The 22,828-nt window shown below is 38.5% G+C and overlaps 1 protein-coding gene across 1 annotated transcript; it reads left to right on the top strand.

Moving 5' to 3' along the window:
* Positions 1–366: 366 nt before the first annotated feature.
* lemd3 (LEM domain containing 3) lies at positions 367–22,470 on the top strand. The gene is made up of 13 exons (XM_072377058.1): positions 367–1,711; positions 11,844–11,884; positions 13,168–13,237; positions 13,813–13,886; positions 14,424–14,503; positions 15,155–15,300; positions 16,374–16,475; positions 16,604–16,706; positions 18,572–18,750; positions 19,520–19,601; positions 19,699–19,804; positions 19,900–19,978; positions 21,443–22,470. The coding sequence occupies exons 1-13, from the start codon at positions 400–402 to the stop codon at positions 21,619–21,621; spliced, it is 2,553 nt and encodes an 850-aa protein (XP_072233159.1). The 5' UTR covers positions 367–399; the 3' UTR covers positions 21,622–22,470.
* Positions 22,471–22,828: the final 358 nt, after the last annotated feature.

The raw sequence follows: 22,828 nt of genomic DNA, 5'->3' as shown, positions 1-22,828 counted from the left end.
GCAGGGAAAACTTAATATTCATAAATACAAAACAAAGAAAATTACTTTGACCTGATTGCTATTGTTCTTTAATTTACTGACTATATCACAATAATTAAGCCTATAAAAACACCAGAAGTGTAACAAGACTGGACTTCATATAATTAACTATGTCACAGGAAAAAGTGTTATTTTCTTTATTTTTTTCTTCTGTTCTTTATTGCTATTGTTTTTGGAATATAATAAATAGTATTCAAAATAAATTTTAAAAAATAATATAATAGTATAAAAAATATTAAAATTCCTGTCGAACCTCCGGTCTGGTAGGTGGCAGTAATGCAGCTTTACGCTAGTAGCCACCCGCCATAAAAACGGAAAAATAAGAACCTTGTTCAAGGGATTTTTTTTTTTATCCCCAAGATGGCGTCAACGCAGTTAACAGACGAGGAGCTTTTTTCCCAATTGAAGTACTTTGGTTATTCTCCAGGACCAGTCACCGAAAACACTCGCCCGGTGTATTTGAAAAAATTGAAGAAGTTTCGTGAAGAGCAAAAACAGCGAGGGTGCAAACCAGGTAAAGCCCGTGGCAGCGGGGCCATTACTAGCACTACTAGCAGTAAGTACACGGCGGTAACCAGGCCAGTTAGACATGACGTCACGCACCCGAGCTCAAGCAGGAGACCGGGCCGGAAGTCCTCTGTCCTCGGCTTCAGCTCCGACGAGTCTGACGCTGAAATTCCACTGAAAAGAAAGGGCCTTGGTCACAGTGGGGGGTCAAACCAAGGCACTGGTTGTCAACAACAACCGAAGATAAAACCGGTTACACCACTGACTGAGGCTATCAAGAGGCAACGTGACGCTGGGACTACTCTGAATATCAATTCATCCCCGGCTCCAGACGGACAGAGAAATGTCTCGTTGAGTTGGGGAGTTGTTGAGAGTTCTAGGCATTATGACGAATCAGGGGACGAGGATGGTTGCGAGGAAGAACTGAAGAATTCACGCTCTGTAAATGGTCGTGGGGCGTCTCGCCTGAACACTACAAAACTAGCTGGAGAGTACTCAGACTCTGACGAGGAAGTTGTGGGCCCTGGCGCCAGAGATCGACAGCGGAATAGATTGGAACCTCGACGCGGCCACACGATTGAACCGTTCTCTACTCTTGTAGACGATTCCGGGTTTCATATTGGAGAGAAAAACTGTGCAGTTTATACGTCTGGGACTCGAAACATGATGGGAAGCCGTGGGGAGGATGAAGATGAATCAAAGGGAAGTAACTTAAACTCAACGGGAGATTCGCGGAGCCACAGGTTTCACAGAAAACCCTACGTGTCCCTTATTGAGGACCATGGAGGGAAGGCTGGGAAAAACAACCACGTTTACGGTGAAGACGGAACACTTAGAAGTAATAGCACAAGTACGTTCAGCATTGGGTTGAGACCGCGCTTCTCTGGCTACAGCAGCCCGTCACAGATGTACAAGGGCAACCACTCCAATCACATCTCCGCTCCAAACCACTCTTGCAGTCAGGCAGTACTGAATAAAAAGCTATCAGTACCTGAGGATGAGTTGCTCCTGCAGTTTAAAAGGGAAGAGCTAGCCTCCTCTGGTAGCTTTAGCGCCCATTATCTGTCCATGTTCCTGCTCACGGCAGCCTGCCTCTTCTTTCTGCTGCTTGGCCTAATGTATCTCAGGATGAGGGGCTCTGGATCTTCTGAGGTGGATGGCGTCAGTAAGTATCTAACAAAAATGTGCTATTTCAGCTTTTCCTAATGTAAATGCAGTGTTCAGGGCAGAATGGCTCAATAGTTTTGGTATTCCGTTTGACAAGTAGAGGGATGCCTTTCTTGGTCACACTTTCGGCACCCTGTATTTTCTTAAAGGAATCACAACAATTATTGTGGTTTCTGTTATCATCCTCATTATTATTATAATATTATTATTATTATTATTACAGTTTATTGAAGCGTAACTACTTTTGCATACATGCAGCTGGGACATATTTGTACTTCACATATTTACTCAGTTTTGTGCAGATATCAGAAATAATGATAATAACACAAGTTATTTATTTTCTTTGAGTGCTCTCTTTATTATTATTATTATTATTATTTCTTAATTGTTCCAATCTCAATCAAACTTGGTATATATCATGTTTCGATTACCTGAAAACTGTCCAGATAGTTAATTTGATGTGCTTTCAGAGAGATAATTTATTAATCTCATGAGGGACATTGTTTTTCTCACAAAAGTGCATTAGACTATGTCCACTTGCCGAGCATTGATTAAGTCCTCCACATGTTGCCAAAAAAAAAGCTCTGACCAGTTGCAATGTTGACCAGAGGCATTGTTAGGATCTTGAAACATTGAGGCTTAGCCCAGCCCAGAGATCTTTTTAGAGTTTTACTTGATAGTTGACATGATATATATGTTTTAAGTTATTTAAGAATAAGACTTCTAAACGATGCTAGACACTGTACTGTCTGAAGGTTGCTGTCAGGTGTGTAGGTATTCATGTACATTATTTTCTGGCAGCACTTTGCTCAGTTTTTAAACTTAACTAACTCTGATCAATTGTTCTTCTGTTAGCCTTTTCCACACGAAAAGGCTAATTTTGCATGGTTGCAAACTGATTATCTCTCCCTTTCTTATACTCTCCTCTTCTTCACCTCTTTATCTTTTGGGTCAAAGGATGCAATAATTCTCTGATAAATGTAATGATTAAATATCAGATATAGCAAATACTTTTTTTTTGTAGGGGGTTTTGTGGTTTGTTTTAAGAAAAGAAAAAAAAGCAAATGAATAATGTACTGCCTCATGTCATGGTGGCCAAATAGCCATCAGTGCTCACAGTTCCAAATGGGCTGACAGTCATAACATTACAACACTACAGGTTGCCAGCAACAGGCCAATGCTGAATGCAGCAACAGATTCAGTCAGCATTCTATACAGGGTTTTTCCTGGCTTAAAATGAGTTGATGGTGGTACCTGATCGTGGGCTCACAGGTGCACATGCACTGTGCCTTCAACTGGCTCAAACAAGTGTTTTACTAGCAGTCTATTTTAGGAGTTGTAATTACGTGAGTTAAAATAAAAAAAAAAGTATTATTTTAATTCATTTATATAAATTTATTTTTTATGTTCTTTGTTTAACATTCAGTTCAATTACATGGAAGCTTAACCACCATTTACTTGCACAAGGCACAGCCAGTGGCAGAACATTTGGCCCTCCTTGGTTTCATCCTGTAGAACCTCCTGATGCAGTCTTTTTACTCAAAGACTTCCTGGTTTGGACCATCAGTGGCCACCTTACAGCATACATCCAGGTGCCTCTCCTTAAGTATGTTGTGCAGGGGTGTTTTTAATCTTAAAAAAATAACTCGTGATAGTATTCTCAATCATATCTTAGTCTTGAGTGCGGAAAATAGGCTCTCAACATCTGAGCTGTATTGCTTTCATATCTGCCAAATTTACCACATCTCATCAATAACACGAATTACTGCATTTTAGCCGCCTGTCTTCAGTATCTACACTCCCTCACCTGTCTTTTCTCTCCTCTTCTCGCACTCGTTTTTTATGAAAAATTCGCTGATCCTCCATTTCGCCATACCTGCAAAACTGATATCGTTAACTAATATTGGTAATATGAATTTATGTAGCATGTAACATTAACTTTTTAAAAGGAACTGGATGTGTTTCGTTGCAGTGAAAACTTCCTCTTCTTAGTCTTTCTGGACGTGGCAGTAAAAGATGCTTTGTTTGACATGTCGGCCAGTGATAATTTTGACACAGCACCACCGCCACTACTGGTGGTTATTTGCAACTGCAGTTGCATATGAATGAAATGACAGGTCCTGACAGGGAAACGCTTGGTGAAATTACAGATTGAAAACCAGCCGTGATCTGGTGGTGATAAGGAATTAGGCGGTGGCGGCTGCCACCAAATGCTCTATGCAGGGAAAACCCTGTTTAAATTTGGGCTAAATAGCAACTTCTGTCCAATACTAGGGTTTTGCTTTTGCCAAATAAAAGCAGAAATCATTTTATCCCACATTTTGAGATTAGAAGCTAATCTCTATCCAAATAGGCAGCGACTGGAAGAGATATGCCGATCGAAGAAGTACATTCGTCCTGACTGTTTCAATTCTACCTAAGAGAAACAGAGAAAGAATCCCCCATCAAGTCAAGTCTGATTTTATTTGTGTGATTAATCTGCCTTAATTTTCATTAAATAGATGTGATGTTTGTGCAGTAATCATTATGCCTAATTGTCTAAATCTCCTTTCAAAAAAATTAAATGTAACTTCTTCTTTTTTTTATCTAACTCTGTAGGCCACTTGCCTACTAACATAGTGGCCTCTGATTTTGTTTAATTCATTTTGTAACTTGATATTTCACTAAATTCCCCCCAAAAAGGTTAAAAGCACTGGAAATAAATTCAAAGGGTCAGTAACATACAGAAAAACATAATCTGCATAAAATTGGATTTTATGAGTCACCCCATCAATTGAAACTCCATAAATTGTAGGGTCTACTCGTATAATTTCAGACAAGGGTTCAATACTAAAGCCCAGTTTCCACAGGGGGCGTAACAGCTGTGCCACAATCACCGTTGCTGATCGCTGCCACTCTAGTCAGTGAGAGTGCGCCCACTGGGTGCGCTGTGTAACTTCTCAGCAGCGGCTCTCACTATCATTCACTGCACTTCTATTTTTGACGGAGCCGTTGCTGAACCGTGTCAAGCTCAACGGAGCAGATTGCACCAGCAAAGGAAATCCGACACAGAATCAACAAAATAAACTTCCACCCCTCAAAATAAAAAAACACAATACGTAGTTCATGTAGCCGATCACAACTTCACATTATAGAAGCAGAAAAGTAGAGGCTAGATGGTCAGATCAACAGGTTCTTCCACGTTGGAGAAGCAACGTAAGCTGTTTGTTGTTTCCTTGATACACGGTTTATTGCGGGATCTCGCAGTCTCGCTTATGTTCCAGATTAAATTAAATTAAACCGTGGTGCAGCCGTTACGTGACGTTTACATCCCCGGTGGAACCCCCCAGTAATAACGAATAGTAAGGGCGAGACGGGACATACTTGTCTAGTTCCTCTACCCATTCACCAGCACTTTTGACATCGGTCCTGAATATAACACCCCAATCCAATTGGTGAAATCTGGACGAAATTTATTTTTTCCCAATGTGTGTTCCAAATACTTCCAATCCACCCTATCAAATGCTTTTTCAGCATGTAGGCTGAGAAGCATTAAGGATTCCTATTTGTGTTTTGGCACTGAAATCACATTTAAAGTTCTCCTAATATTGTTTATCCCTTGAGGACCCGGTATAAACCCAGTTTGGTCTGGTTTGATTATTGTATGTATGCCCTTTTGAATACGAACTGCCAATATTGTGGTTAAAATTTTCGCGTTGCAGCAGAGCAAATTTATTGGTCTGTAAGAGAAACAGTTTGAGTTTTTCTAATTTTCCTTGTTCGTTATCACAACCTTTTTTTTTTTATTATTTTGGATGACAGAGCAATCAATATCACCCTCAACATAACTTTTGTCACTTTCCATAAGTTGGATACTGAAACTTCTCCATTATCACTGTGTTCCATATATTTGTTCCAATCTTTTTTTTTTTTTATACTTTGAATTATCTCTGGATGATTCAGCAGTGAAATATTCATTCTCCATTGTTAAGGTTGTTTTCGTTTGCCAGGTTTATTGACATAATCCTCAACCATATTGCACAATACCTTAGTTTGCTATAGTATAGGTCCCTGTTTAAAAGGATTTTTATCTAACTTTTGGTTCAACACACAATTAAAATCCTCTCCCACTATAATAAATCCTTCAGCCTGAGTGGTTAAAAGAGCTGTGATTTCTTTAAAGAAGTTTGGGTCATCTTCATTTGTTTAAAAAGCACATCTTAACCCTGCTGATTGTATCCGTAACCAAAATGTAGCACCCCTTCTTGTCTTAGTATGTCTTCTCTGAAGTAAAACCTAGTGATCTATGGCCCAGAATTGCAACTTTTTTTCTTTCTTTTTTTTTTACCCTTTTCCCATGAAGCAGTGAAAACCTGCCCTTCCCATTCCCTCCTAAGCTTTTTGTGTTCTATATCATTAAGGTGGGTCTCCTGAGGTAACACGATTGAACCGTTTCAGCTGGTTCATAATTTTCTTTCTCTTTATGGGATGATTAACTCCATTTATGTTGTAACTCACTACCGTCAACTTGTCCATTTTTATAATTAAAAGTATTTTTACAGAAACCACGTCGCCTCGATAGCAAAGTTCGCCTCATATTAGATGGTGATCTTTTTCATCACAAGTCCAGTCTCATAGTGACTCTTTCTCTCTGTTGCTATTATTTATTATTATTATTTTTGATCATCACCAATCGAGTCGGCAAGTGTTTTTTGTCATCCTTCGTCACCGATCTAATCTTTTGTGTTTTCATCTTTGACTCTCACCTCTTTGAAGTCGCCCTTGAATAATGTCTCTGACCTCCGCTGGATTCAGCTGTTGGTTCTTCCTCTGGTTCTGTTGTATTGTCCATCCCTCTCGTGTCAGTTCCCTTTCCAATATTTCTCTGTCCTTCATAGCTGTTTCAATGCCAAATTCTTTCAACGTTGACTCTGCCTTCAGGAGTGAGGGGAACAGTTTTGTGCCACCATCCAAAGAGTCTTAGCTGGGCTGGGAATGGAGACTGAGTTCTGATGTTCTTTTCTTTTAACTTTTTAATCACCTCTCTGACTTTCTTCCTTTTGCTCTGCAGGTCAGGTGGGTAGTCATGGTCAAAATAAATTATATGCTCTAGGAACTGAAAATTTCTTTGCTTCCAAGCCTGCAGCAGCACCTTTTGTTTCTCACTAAAGTCCAGAAACCAAACCATAATGGATCTCGGTGATGCGGCTTTGGGCTTTGGACTGAGCGCTCTGTGCGCTCTCTCTGGTTTGAAGTCGACATCTCCTTGAAACTCTAACAAAGTATTCAGAAAGTCTGGAACTCCATACAGCCTGATGTTGTTGCGACAGAGTCTGTTTTCCATGTCATCACATTTGACAGTGAGATTAGCCTCACTCTGCAACAGATAGCCCAGTGCTTGCCTGCCTTCTACTTCTGTCTTCCGTTGTTCTCACTCTGTTCTCGGCGTCGGTCAATCTTCTGTCTAGCCTCCCAGTTCGTTGTTTTAATTCCTCCATGGATGACTCCACTCGGTAGAGAGATGCTTTCAAGTCCCGAAAGGAGTCACTGTTTTCCTGTCAAAGTTTCCTCCGCTCCGCCAGCATCACTGATTCCCCGCCAGCATCGCTGGCTGATTTCAGCAGTGTAGCTTCAGCTGATGTTAGCTGCTTGGAAGCTGTTACAACATTGTCATTTTTACCGACTTTCATGTCTTTCTTGCCTGTTTTCTGACTCATTCCTTTAGCGACCTTTTCTTGCAGTGTGGTACTAATTTATTGCTTTTTGTTACTTTATCGGCTATTTATTAACGGGTCCGGTGGAGCTGCGAGTCTACGTGTCTGTCTACTCCATAGCGTCACCCGGGAGTCCCTTTTGCAATTATAAACCATTATTTGCCTAACAGGCACACTGTGTAATGTAAACAAAAAGGCGATTGATGTGAGGAGTTGAAAGTATTGACAGATAAAGAGCCCTAACCCAGTATAATTTATTTACCTTATACACTGTCAAAACATGACTGTTGGACAGCCTTGTTAATTATTAATTGGATAACAAGATCAATCAGTTCATCAAATGCCAAGTTAACCCACCACTGCTGTGAGCTTATCTCTTTATCTGACTGCAGCAGTTTATAATTGAGCAGTGCTGAGAGTGATGTCAGCTGTGGTGGAAATTTTAGTAAGGCACATAATCAGTTATTTTCTGAGGAGATAAGAGGTTTTTAATGTCTTGCAAGAGAGAACAACACAGTACAAGGTACAGAGCTTCTCTGACAACTGAAACCAAAACTATTCACTTATAATGCACATTGTCGCGTCATCGCTCCTTGGGTATAGTGTAACATTTTTATCTTGTCTACCATTCCTCCCTAGCTACAGTCAAGGTTACTCAGACACAGCTGCAAGTACCAGCTTCATTTCTATTCTCCTTAAAGTGCAGTTTTATCATATAACAAGCACACTATGTTCTCGGGAGGAAAGAAAAACGGGATATGTTGGTATTTTGCAGGTCATCTGCAAGTTATACACAGTAAAACTCAATACAGGGCTTTAAAATCGATGGAAATTATATATTTAGGTTATTAAGAGCCTTTTCTGCTGTTTAGCAAAGTGCTATTGGTTACAGTTGTAAAAGGCATGTAAAAACCCATCTTATGCTCTTGGTTGGCTTTTGGATACTGTAATAAACAGTATTGTGCATTCAGATAGACGCCAGTCATGCAGTAGAGTGGCATGTTTCGTGATGCCAACTTGCCCATGCATACATACATACATACATACATGCATACCTAGATCGCTTTGCCTTTATAACCACCTTACCTCCTGTCACAGTGGCATTTCAGCATTGGATCAACTTCAATCCCCCCATGTTGTACTTTCACAATCAACATTGATGCAAAGAGGGTTTTACACTTTGTTTATTTGGCTTAGATTATGAGGACATAGCTGAAGGACATTGCTCTGTCTGGCCATAGAACTTTACTTTTTCAACCACTCTCATCCACCACTGTTCTAACTAGGGATATCACGATACCAGACATTTAATAGTCGATACCAATACCAGTGAAATTCCACGACTCTCAATACCCAAATCGATACCACGGTCAAAAAAAACCAAAAACAATAAATTTCATGTACTTGAACATACTCATTTATTAAAAACAATTGAACATTGAAAACCAGCCGTGATCTGGCATGTCGCCTCCAAGTATTGAATAAAAAGAATATACTATTAACATTACAAGAAAAGAACGATTGTATGTAGCATTCAAGTAATAAATTGAAATACTGCTGTTTATTTTGATATACAGTGCATTGTATGGTGACGGGGACTCCGCAACTTATTCAGACGCACTTTGCAAAGACATTCTGTTTATTTGTTGTCTTCATAATGGGATTATTTTGGTATGTACAGTTGTTATTTGCAAAGCTCTGTTTCCGCTGTTTCTTGTGATATGTGTTTCATATCTGTGCGATGAGGAGTTTGTGAGTAATTCAAACAAGAGTAATGAGTGTGGAGATGGACGCGCAGAGCTGTATTCGGATTGCATTTTTAATTATAACACTTTGTCGCATAGACAAACGGTTACCATCTTTGGATAGGCACCCCCGCTCTTTCACGTGATATACTTGTTATCTCTCTGCGACGAATACTTCCTGAGCAATTCAACTGAGAACAATGGGTGTGAATTTGCCCGCAAAGTGAACGTTAACATGACTTGAAACTCAATCACCTTGAGTTCTTTGAATAAATCTGGATGTTTTTTGCGAATCTATTATAAATCCCTGATTATCTGCCCTAAATGTAAAGTACTTCCAGACACTACTCTTTCTATTTTTCTTTTCAACGAGTCGAGGCGGGACTGTCACTGCCTCTGCCATCTCCCGTGTTCTTTTGGCATTTAACGGCACACTAGAACACTTGTAGGTGTATATGCTGCCCACGTCACGTCCGGAGGAATTTCATCCCCAGTACCTATGGTACTGTAGAAGAACGAGTACCGTCACGTTTTTAGAATTGTGGCATCGACTTGGGACCAAAGTATCGGTTCTCATGCCATCCCTAGTTCTAACACAATGCTTCATGTTTGTTAGGTTGATAGGAATTTTTATGGCAAAACAAGAGGTTTAGGGAAAACTTTCAGAAGACTAAAGGGTTTTATGTAGTGCTGCATTTTCTCTCCTGACAAACAGAAGGGAATGTGTGATGGTGGTGTTCTCAGTTGAGGTAAACGTTACATTTTTTTTCAAGTTGATAACAACTATGCCAATGCTATAGTGTAATTAAACCCTCACAATTATAACCGTGAAAACGTATGAAAGAAATCTGTTTAGCAGCTTCCATTCACTGCAGTGCTTGGCAACATTATTAAAGTGATGTGACATTGTTAGAATATTGCATTCACACTGTGGTTCTTTATTTCACATTCATGTTTTATGCATGTATTAATGATATGTGAGAAACATTAATGTCAAAGTGACCATTATGTGAATGATTGAATGCCAAAGCCTATGAAGCCATGAAAGTTATGCATCTCTTGCATAAAAGACCTTTACACATTGATGTAGCTTAAAGAGATGACCAGTATAGAGGATATGGAGAGCGACAAATCTTATCACTGCATAAAGTGACAAAATGCAAATTGAATAAGAATAGGACAGCATAAGAACTGGAGTTGAGTTGTGAAAATAATATTGCCCCCAATCTCTAATGACTTAATGTATTTTTGGTAGGTTAGTTTGACTCTTCAGCCATTAAACCACAATCAGATTAGCAGCAACATAATCCATTTTATGTAATAAACAACAAAGCTGTATGGCCTTAATATACTTTTAACCAAGACTTTTTGGATGCATTTTCATACAAATATGAGCTGTAGGTCAATCTCTTATATCTCACAATATAACTTATATTATATGGCTGGTTTGACAGTCCTGTATGTGCGCACTGCAAGTGATATTTTTCACAACATTCAGCAAATATACCAGTGGTGCAGAGAGAAGTCACTGTTGCCATGGAGGCACAATACACTGTTTGTGACTTGGATATCCTAAGTATGAGTCCTGTCAGTGTTTGTGGAGTTAACTCTTACTACCAGAGGCATGGACAAAATTCTGGAATTAAAGTTTTTAGAAGGCCCCCATTTTCATTTCAGAACTTAACAATTATTTGGCCATTTAGCAAGTGGATTTGGCTATTTAGTAAGTCAGACAAAAACTTGATGTTGTTTTAGGTTGTTTGTTGTTTTGGATCTCTTATGCATAACAAAGGTTGATGCACTTTAAAACGGTCACAAGCGCATAGTTTTAAAGATCGCAAACTTCTTTTGTGTTGCTTTAAGCCTGATGCTGTGTTCATGATGCATAAACTGTGTTTTGATAGATTTAAGGGCAAATACCGTACTTCACAATTTTAAAAGCTGAAGCTGACAAAAGTTTTGAAGGTCATTTATTATCATCCAGAGATAAAGTTTACATTAAGTTGCCTTGACCAACCGTTTCTTGAAACATGAACAGTCCAAAGACAGAGACACTGATGAAACTGCTGCATGTGTGTTTATAGCATTCATTTAAAGAAAGGGGGAAAAAAAAAAAACATCAATGTGTGTTCTTAAGATGCTCAGTTAACAATATAATTTGAAGCCTTGTATAGCAATCTGAAGAAGGATCCACTATTTACCAACTTCTGGGGTCACATTTAGGCCTAAAAGTTTGCAGAAGAATTTAAATGAATCTGGCTACTAAATTGATATGCAAAGCAAATCAGTATTGTGTCAGTCAGTTAAATTAGATTAATTACATAATGACGTGTACGCATAGCACTGCTTATTTTGTTTATTTTCTCAATTACAAGAGCTTCTTCAGAAAAGCAGTTAAGATGGGAAAATATCTAAAAGTTTCGAGTTGAGTTGATTTAAGCAGTTCTTCTAATTTTGTACTGGACCGGTGTAACTAATAGACAAAGTGGTAGGGGTCAGTGTGGTCCATGTGCAGGGACTGACTCACATAAGATATAAACAAATACTGAGTCAGCTTGTAAATGGTTTTCTTCTCTATTAATACACTTTGTGGTTTCATATGTGATGTGTATCGTATACAGTGTTGTTTAATGACCATGTTTTTTTTCCTCTTTTCTCCTGTTTTTCTTTTTTTTTTTTTTCTTCTTTACAGTTAAGAGCCACCCATTTGGCAGTGAGTTTGACTCCTTATATGTAAGTATAAAGTTGACCCTTCTGACATTCTTCCCTTTTTTTTAATTCTTTGGACTGCAAGGTTGTTATTAAACATGTAAGGCGCACAAACAATGTGTTCATTTCAGATGGCAATCTAATGGGGCATAATTAATATTAAGATTCTTACTGCCTCTGCTATTTGCTTTTATTGTACAGTCTGTATTTATAGAAACTAAGAGCAGTTGGTGTTTATGAAGGTGCCCATGGTACTGCACAGAGCGACATTCACAATAACAATTCTATGTGCAATTTAAAATTCTGAGGGCCTGAACTGCAAAACTCATTTGAGTGCAAGGGGAAATTATGGGGATGGATTACGAATCAATCAAGAGTATAAATTAAGGCTTTCGTGTCTCATCTGACTAGAGTTGAGCTCTACGAGCAAAGTTGTTATGATCACTCCTTCAAGATATTTGCACACACTTGTATATGCTGAAAGTCTGTTGCAAATTCGGATTTGGTCTCGTAATGTCTCCCGGCATATACGTTCGCACACAAATGAAAGTTGTGACAATCAGCTTACAGTGCCCATGACAAGGGGATACTTGTTTTAGAAGAAAAATTGAGCAGGGAAGAGTTTGTTTGTATAGAGTCATATGTAGAGTCTAACCATACCAAAATGGAAAATGTCACTACTTATCAAAAGCCATTTTAAACATTTCCAATAATTTGATGGCAGCTGAGTTTTTGCCGACTAATGAGTCCTCTTGTGCTCTCCTTAACAATTTTTAACCTCAGTCTTATTTGGTAACATTTATGTTTCAATTTTCCATTACTGCATCGAATATTCCGTGGAACTGTTTTTCTTCTGCTTATGGTCTGCTTTTCAAAGAAATACAATAGATTATTCCATTAGATGGATAGTAGAGATGGGTCATGATTTTAGAATAGAATGCTGCCACAAAAGAACCAAAGAAGAACAAATACTGAAAAATTGTCAGCTAGTGATAATCAAATCCCCCATCAGCGTCACTTTCTAGACTTAGTCCATGTTTTTCTGAGTGGCACATATTGTGTGGCCAGCATGGCTCTCATAATTTGTGTCATAGGTTTGTGGAAATAAAAATGTGAGGAATTTTAACATATTTGTGACTAATCACTTTTAACAGATTCATGAAGCCATTGATATTTTGTATATTGTGTCTGACAATGGCCTTGGTATTGGATTGGACTTTGCATTTGTCCAATACGGTATGAAACAAGTGGACTGGTATATATGCACTTCTGTTTGTTTTATGTCCACTAATTATTTATATTTACAGGAAAAGGCAGAAAAAGATGTCATCTTAAAGCTCCTCCTCAGTCTTCACGACCACTTGGCCATCATCGCTGGTAGCTATTGTCCTACTGCTGAGCATTAGGCTATTTCAGTGTTGTAACTCGAAGGCATTATTTGTCTGTGTATCCAGGTTGATTGTCACAAATGAACACTTATAGCAGTGTAAGTGAGTCGTTACACTATAGTGAAATTGAGTTTCAAACTAGCACTGATCTTAAAGTTAGTTTGAACTATAGTGGCTTTGACATTTAAACACCTAAACATTAGTTCTGTTATTTATTAAGAAAGTGTTCTTCATGTTTTGAATTGAGAAAAGAAACTATATTATTAGAGGAACCAAAAATATCCTCAGTTTGATGGACCTGGTAGAAATGGATATCAGTGCTGAAATAGATATTGAGTGACTTAGTATCGCATAATAATTTTTTGCTTATTGAAATTACATTGACTATAGACTGTTATATTGAAATTAAGATGATAGCATCTCTTTGTGCCTCTCATGTAAACATCAATGCTAAATCAGTTTAGAAATTGGATACCAAGACATCTCATATTCATACAGTACAAGAAGTCAGTAAGCAGAGGTGTGTTTTGTCTTATCAGTGACGGTTTCACATTGTGATTTCAGGCCAGCATGACTGTGGAGACCATCAGCATCCTAACAGGAGTCTATCCATGGATGAGGCCTCGGCATATTTACTGGTAAGTCCACACATGAAAGACGGATTGCCATTTCAATCAAAAATAAAGAAACAAGTGAATACTTTGATGAAAAAAATATGCCCATGACAGTTAATACAAATAAAAACATTTGATAAAATGTAAAAAAAAATTATGTAGAACATCAATCGACCTCTGTTTCATATATGTTTGATGTTTTCTTTTGGCTTGTTAATTATTTACAAAACACTTATTTTCTTTGTTTCTTCCTTTCCAAGGTTGTTGTTGTTGTTGTTTTTTTTTCTTAAGCAAAGATTTTTAAAGTTTTGTGGGTCGTTGTGACCATGCAACATATTGAGTTTACATTTCAGTTTTTACAGAAACTGGTTTAGTAGAAGTACACAACGGGCAAGAAAAAAAGATGCAAAATGCATGAGATTTAGAGTAGCAAGCAAAATTAGCTTTTAACATTTATTTTTATCAAGCAGAAGCATTTGGCGAAGTTTATATTCTGTTTTTGAGATCAGAAAAATGACCATTTCTCTGATCAGTGTTATCTGTGCCACATGTCTGTTTAAGGGCCAAAATCAGGAGTTTGAGGAATTTCTTCATACTTCTCTGGAGTGGATCATCCGGGCAGGCCAGGATGTTGGTATAAGGTAATAAATGACATAGGAATGCACTGTAGCAATGAGTCCTACGAGGGCAAATGATGTGCTTTTCATAGGATCGGCGGGGGGGGGGGGGGGGGGGGGCTGTTCCAACTCAGAACATATCACTGTCTGCTGCTAAAGCGCTCCCTCAGCTGTTAATGATTTCCTAATCTTTTTTAATGAAACTATTATCAGATTTGAATTGAAGGAAATGGTCGTTGTTGGAGATTTTAAATTGAACTGGCGTATCGACTAAAAACGGTAATACATATATATATATATATATATATATATTTAAAAAAAATTCTTTTTTTAAACAATCTGACATCTATTTTACATCAGTTAAGTGCTTTAAGTTAGTTTACATTGTCAGACATCAACATAAACTCATACTTTTGTCTGGTGACACTTGTTTGTTGTTTGAGTCTAATCTTGCTGTTAGGAAAATGAAAATTATAATTTAAAAGATGGAAGTATTTACAGACAATTTAATCCAAAACTAAACATAAACAGCTGCAGAGCAGGTTATGTGTTTGGGTTAACATGGTGGTTAAAGCCAGGTTAAAAGAGAGTCTCCTTTTTTTTGACACTGAATTCTCTCACAAATTCCTACGACATTGATCTTGCTCCGTGGTACACCACTCTGTGAATTTGCAGGCTGACTGGGCAGGTAGCTGATGAACCTGTGAGTGATGTGTCTGAGATCTCACGGCTGGAGTCCACACATCCCAGGATGCCCTTCATGTGCCGCTTTCGCCGAGCCTTCCTCGCGGTCATTAGCAAAGTCCTCCTCGTTGGAGTTGGTGAGTAGACCGCATTATGAAAGCAAACAATAGCAGGACTGTGGCGTGTCGGCAGCTCTTAGTTTCGGCTCCTGCCAGAGTCGCTAATTGGTACTGAATGCTACCGATAGCTGACATGATGGAAAGCAGAATAGAAATGTGATTAAGGCATAAGAAAAAGAAAGTAAAATAAACTATTGTGTTGGAACAGATATCAGAGAGTAACCCAGGTAACTCTAGGTCAGAAACATGCTGCAGAAACCAACAGGTCCCAAGAGGAAAGTGAGCACTAACAATTAACTGGAGTAGATCTGAGTTGAGGTGCAGGCATGTAAATGGGTGCTTTAGAATCTTAACCGCCATGAAAAAATAAGAAAGTAACATTTGGTAAAATGATTGTTATGCACATTCATTCATTTATGAATGTGATGCCTCAAATCATCAGTTAGTTTATGAATGGCCCATCCCTGAATAGCATATGAAGTGTTCAGCACAAACATTTATCTTAATTCTTCTCAGAAAAAAAACTTTCACTGTGCTCTGAACACGGAAGACTTTATTTTTGGGGACAGCAGGTATACAATGTCTTGCTTTATTTTTAGGATTTCTTAAGTTTTACATTAGGATTAGTTGGTGTAGAGGTGGGTCTTGGTCTTTATCTTTTGCTTTCATTAAATGTAGTTATTACAATAACCTTGAGGGGTTTCTAAGTAGGTTTGTGGCCCACTAACCTCTGAACATGTGGCTACGAACAGAAATGATCAACAGTAGGTAACTTCAGTAAGTGCATGCACAAACCATGATGTTACCCTAGCTAATTACTTGAGCTCCTGACTTACATTTCCACACTTAGTTATTTGCCAGATGCCCAGATAGTTGGCAAAGTTGCCCAGTTCTAGGCTCATGCATTTTAGTAGGCCTCTATAACATCAGTATTAGTTTGGGGTCTTCTTAAATTCAAGAGCTTGGGACTTCTTTATATACTGCTCACAATAATAATTCTGCCCTGAATGTGAGGCGTAGTTTCTGAAAAGCAAGTAGAAGTAGTTTTTGATTAACTGTGTTTAAACCAGTCGATCTTGTCTCTTGTGTAGTGGTTGGCTTTGTGTGGGGTGTGGTTTGCTACATTAAATATCGCTGGAAAAGGGAAGAGGAGGAGACCAGGCAAATGTATGACATGGTGGAGAGGATCATTGGTAAGGAACACCACACAGATTAAGAAATTAAGAAACTAACCCATTACCAAAATGTAGCCCCTGCATGTATCAGGTCAAAATACACTGTGAAAACAAATAACCTTAGGATCAACTATGTTGTTGTTCAGATGTATTGAGAAACCATGGTGAGGCTTGCCAAGAAAACCAGGACCTGCAGCCCTACCTTCCAATCCCTCATGTCAGAGATTCCCTGGTTCAGCCACAGGAGCGGTGAGTGCAAACAGTGCTTCAACTTGAGATTTTAAGTTTAAATTCTTTTTTTTTTAATCTCTGGCAGGGGTTATGCCATAAGTCCTGTACATCAGAGACAAGTAACATAAATTCCACTTGAGACTAACTTATCTAGACTTTGTAAAAAGTAAAGCAACTATTGTTGCTATACTTTTTACAACTATAGTTTTCTACAACTATAGTTGTAGCTGCTAAACAAAAGGTTTTGTTTTGTGTTTATCTTGCTTTAATATATAAACCTAATGGAAACAGTGGCTCCACTTTTGTATATACCCTTTAGGTTGATATGACCTGTGTTTTGTTGCAACTATGCTGTGAATAGAATTAAATGCTTAATGGACTGCATTTACATTATATAGTTATTTTGAAGTCTGTTTACTTTTCAAAGTGCAATACAAAATTGTCTGCATTCACTTATCCTCGCAGCACTGTCTATTCTGTTTTTAAGGTTATGCCTTCACATTAATGCACGAGGGGCAATATGGGGTTTCATTTCTTTGACATGTGGATTGTGAACCCAGGAAATTAAAAACACCAAGTTTCCAAATTGCAAATGACCACTTTACCACTTTAGCCACCTCAAACTCCCAGACAGCTTTTTGTGTGAGAAACACCCTCATCTTCTCTGTAAAGCTGCAGTAACATCTCCCTGATGGAAAAAGAGAGAGGAGTCTGTTGCCAGGTGACTTTATTGGCTTTTTTCCTAAGTCTCCTTTTAGCATAAAGTGGACACCTCAGCGTATTCCTATTTGGTGTTATTCCCGATCCAGGTAATAATTTTGTCACACACGATGCTCTCTGCGCTGCAGTTGTATAAGATTTTGAACTATCTGGGAGGAAGCTTAAAATTTGAGATGTCTGAGATGATACAGCCATGGATGAGCTTTAGTCCCCATCATCTCAGTGTTGGGAGGAGTCCTAAGTGATGTCAACCCGAAGCACAGTGGCAATACAGCTAAATGTGTTATAGTACGAAAATATAAGAACTCATTTCACAAGTGAGAAGATGCATTGTGAAGTGATTTCCCTGTTCAATCCAATGACCCACACTTTTACTGTCAATTCTATTGGTAGATTAATGAGAGAAGACGCACAAAACACCATAGAAGCAAAGGGAAAATTCCCCAAATTTGAGAGAAAATCACCACAGTGGTAAATGTTAACACAACACATAATCTGGCTAGCAACAGCATGGAGCCTGAGATTAGCCAAATTAGCCCGGCATCTACACTGATCCAGAAGATGTGATTAGTGCAACGAAGGAGCTAAAAATGGACCCTACGATTTAAAAGGGAGATTTGAGACGGGGATAATAAATATACAGCAATAAACTCAACAACAATAGGGCAGAAATACAAACTTTAATAGAGCTTGTTGAAGAAGTGGAGGCCCCGAGTGCATGAAGGGTTGGACAAATGAGGTGTACACATCTTTTGATGGAGGGTGAGATGTGTCACAGTTTATAGAGAAGTTTTTGAGAAGTGAATTTCAATTACCACCAGATGATAAAAATATACCGTGGCAGTTCTGGTGCTATGGTAGGCCATTTGTTTTACAAAGAGTACAGAGCCCTGTTTTATTAGGTCTGTTGAAAAAAAATCGACCATGGAAACTCACAGCAAAGTGTCACTATGGTGCAGTGCATTCTAGAATGATAATTTCCTGTTTTTTTTGTTTTGTTTTTTTTTCCCTCAATGTAGTTTATTTGAATTATGTCGAATTAGTTTTTGATTTCAACTTTCATCGGAAGAGCGGTGCCAAGTTCATAAAATTTACATTTGGATTCCATTTACTCCATTAATCTTTGGTCAAGAATATGTGTCAGAAGTCTTCTTGTTTTACAGGAAGAAAATGAAGAAGATTTGGGAGCGAGCTGTTCGCTTTCTTTCAGCTAATGAGTCCAGAATTCGAACCGAGACTCAAAGGATTGGTGGAGCAGATTTTCTGGTTTGGAGGTGGATCCAGCCTTCCCTCAGTTGTGATAAAACCAACTCGATGCCCTCCAAAGTTTGGCAAGGAAAAGGTAATGTATTAATTTCTAAACTCAAATTATAGCACAGCTAGCTTTTGAAACCTAAAAAAAAGGATCATGTTTAACATGGTACAAGTTGGAATTATTTGCTGGCGCATTAACGGATTGGTACGAATAAGTAGGTGTAAATGATCTGATATTTTTCAGATTGTAGTTGTCACCCCACTATGATAAAACATTATAGGCCAATGTTACACATTCAGCCAATATTACTGGATACTCTATTCAGGCGGATCCTCTGCAGCCCTGTCAACTGAAACAGTAACTAACAGAAAGAACAGGGGCTTTATGCACAAAAAAGTGGCGCACGCCCTTTTTCACATCAACGATCAGATGTATCAAGACAAAAATGTGGAAATGTGCGGTGCCTCACGCCAACTTCAGGGCTGGCGTACGCACTTTTCTACAGCTGTTGATTCTTTGGTGATACTTAAAGGTGATTTGCTTTGGCCACACTTCGGCGGTGGGAGGCCATTCTCCGCTTCACATCCACCTTAATATCAGAGCACTTCTTTTCCACTTCTGCTTGTGTGCCAACACAATCACTTATGTTCAGTAGCACAGGCGTGTTTTCCTGTGCCGGCATCTTTTAAACCACAATGCAGTACTCATCAATTCCTATTCTCAAGCAAATTTGTGACGAGCCAAAGTTTGAATTTATAGTCATCAGTGACTCACATCAAGGTTTGCCTTTGTCTGGGCAAATGGAAGGTATTTTGCGTTTGTGCAAGTTATAAATATTCTCTTTTTTTTTTTTCAGCTTTCCCTCTGGACCGGAGGAATTCACCTCCCAACAGTCTTACTCCATGCCTAAAGATAAGAAATATGTTTGACCCAATCATGTGAGTACCTCTCGATGAGCTGTTGAGATAGATATATATTTCTTCTCTCTTTTTTTTTTTCCTGTATTACTTTTTGCAAATTTATTTGTGTTTTAAGGGAGGTTGGGGAGAACTGGGATTTAGCCATCAATGAAGCCATCTTGGAGAAGTGCAGTGACAATGATGGCATTGTCCATATTGCCGTTGACAAGAACTCACGGGAGGTATGGTTTGTCCTTTGAGTGAAAAGTACAATTTATCATAAATGCTGTTTGCTGTCGCGAGTTATGTTACAATGAGCCTCCTGTTGTCTTCACAGGGATGTGTATATGTAAAGTGTCTTTCTGCAGAGCACTCTGGGAAAGCCTTCAAAGCCCTTCATGGCTCCTGGTTTGATGGTAAATTACACACAATATGCATACACATATTAGCAGTAACCAAAAAAACGAATAGTTTAATGACAATGAGTTTTCAATGCTGGTGAGACATAAGGCATTAAATAAGCATTTTATAGCAACCGTGCTTGTGCTTTTCATTCCTTGAAAATGAAAAGATTTGGTCCGTGATGCAAAGTCTACCTTCTTGTCTTTTTCACACACAAATGGTGCCAAACTACTTCTGAACTGTCCTACAGCCATATCCCTGCTGTCCTTGAGTTTCCAGACATACTTTTCACTTGAGCTGCATACCAGGGTTTGAGGTGCACAAGGAGAGGTTAGGGGAAGAGCTGCATACATCTTTAATGTTACACACGGCTTAGTCCAGGGTATTCTCTTCTATTTAATGTTTGACAGGGGGGAATTATGGTGATCAAGATTACGATGACGGCGTGAGATGTTGTGCACTTTGATTTTTGTCTTACAATGGCCACTGTGATAAAGTTGGTTCACCTGTGCAACTCAAAGTAGTGCAGTCAGTTGAATGTACTGCTGCCACTAGGTAGACAAAGCAACATCTGGGACAAAGTAAGTCTTAGCAGGGTTTTGAAAACAACAGAAATACTCGCGGTTTGAGTTTAGACGAGTTGTTATGAGAAGTTGTGAACAAGTATTCAGCTCACTGACTATTCGCACAGCCACACGGAGAAAGGTAGGGATAACTAGGGATGTGAAGAAGAGGTTTAACCAGCACCTGCCCAATTTCTCAGACAAAAAGAAATGCAGTGTCAGTAAGGTTTAGCTGTCGCTCAATGACTAAACCTGTCCGCTTTTTTCAGAGACTTCTTTTCTCATTTTTTGCCATTCTATTTACTTAACTTCTCATTTGAAATCTAAGAGCTTTGAGGTCTGCATGCAAGGGTTTTTTTGCAACCAAGTTCGTAACGGTTTATAATTGTTCCCATACAATGAGTGTGTGTGTGTGTGTGTGTGTGTGTGTGTGCTTCTTGATATTGTGATAGTTTTCCTTATGATGATAAGAAGAAAAAGACCGTTGGAACAAGAGTTGGGGTGCTTAAGCAATTTACGTTCTTCTGTATCATTATTTCGTGATAGTTTCTGATATATCCAAATATATTGGGATAATGTTTGTATTTGAAAATTATTTGAAAAATGCAATATTTAAAAAAAAATAAATTTAGATTTTGACTTAATACACACACCGACGTTACATTAAATCAGGTGCAGCCATAGTTGAAAAAATGTTCTGCACGCCTATAAAAGAACGGTACAAATCATAAACCTTTTACAAAAGAAAAGGTCACTGTCATATATATTAAGAGACCATGTGTTTAACTTTCAATTTAGCAAAAAAAGTTCAAACAAATACTGAAAACATTACAGCTCCAATTTGCAACCATGTTTTATTTTTGTGATTTGAGTGTGTTATTCATGTATGTTATTGGTTCTAACTTTGTTTGCCAGGTAAGCTGGTGACGGTGAAATATCTGCGTTTGGACCGATATCATCAGCGCTTCCCACAGGCTCAGGGCTGCAGCACGCCCCTGAGAGCCTCCAGTCTCCACCAGAACATCACAAACACCATGACCGCCACTCCTTGCCAGCAGCACCATGGCTCAGCCAACTCTTCGGGCTTTGCATGAGATGACCATTTCCTGTACATTAACATTCTGCTGTACCCTCCCAGCATCACAGCACTTTTCTGCTGTTGCTCAGTCACTGTTTTACAACACGGAAGACTTCAGTTTTTGTCATGGGAAAATGTATGTAATTTTTTTTTCCAAGTCTTTTTCCAATACAGCATATTTGCAAGAAAAGCTGTTCAGTGGTTGCAGTGTTTTTCTATAATCTTTATATTTCAAATGTTATGGAATTAAAAAACTAAGTAAAGTTTCTCGCGAGTATTTAAGATGTGTGCATAGACCTTGATCTTCCCTCCTTTTTCCTCTATAGTTTAACTAATGCCACAGTGGAGCTCATTTGGATATTGTATGGAAATGGCTGCAATATATTCAACTGTAGTCCTATATGTAAGCTTCCAGTGCTACACTTAAATTTTCTGAAGTAGTTCAACCTGTTAATGATTACCATTACTGAGTGAAATGTGGAAGATGGGAACGTAAATCTAGTTTCTGCTATAAGTACATGTGATTTGAAGCACAAGCTCGATTACATCATATGTATTAAAAGTTTACCTTGAGGGCACATTTTTCATGCATGTCACTTAAACGTAGCAGTGTACATGTGTATTCTTAAGGTAAACACAGAAGGACCATTTCAACATTCTGGCTTGAAGAGTAGAACTGTCACCCCCTCCTTTTTTAATTTTTTTTCTTTTTTTTGTAGTCATATCATTGTGGGTCAAAATTCAGCTTGTGAGAAACTTGACACAATCTATGTTTCAGTTATCTGAAGCCTTCTCCAGGTTTAGTCCACTATATTGCCAAGTTATAATTAATGCTATCCTTAATAAATTTGTTTACCTCTTTAAACTTGGGTCATTTATGGTGTTTGTCCTTATTGAATTCCTTTTCTGAACATTTTAATTAATTGTATTTATTGTCTCTTAGTGCACATGACCTGATCAGGAGCACACACAGGTCAGGATGTTTTATCTAGAATTTACAATATGTGCTTTTCACACTTTGGTGATACATGTTTCTAGTCATGGTTTCACCCATTTGTGTCACTACTACTTGTTATCGGAAAGGCCTCCTATGATGATGCTAACACTTTTTTGTCAAAATAGGCAAACTGAACTTATTAAAAGTTTGCGACACTAATTTCAATACATCCCATACACTGCAAGCACTGGAGGCTGACTAAGCTTAGGGATTCCTGTTTGCATTT

This window comes from Leuresthes tenuis, unplaced genomic scaffold, assembly GCF_036924035.1.
Source record: "Leuresthes tenuis unplaced genomic scaffold, fLeuTen1.0.hap1 SCAF_23, whole genome shotgun sequence".
NCBI classification, from domain to species: domain Eukaryota; kingdom Metazoa; phylum Chordata; class Actinopteri; order Atheriniformes; family Atherinopsidae; genus Leuresthes; species Leuresthes tenuis.
Note: the sequence above shows the minus strand (reverse complement) of the source record. Positions and strands in the feature narration are given on the sequence as shown.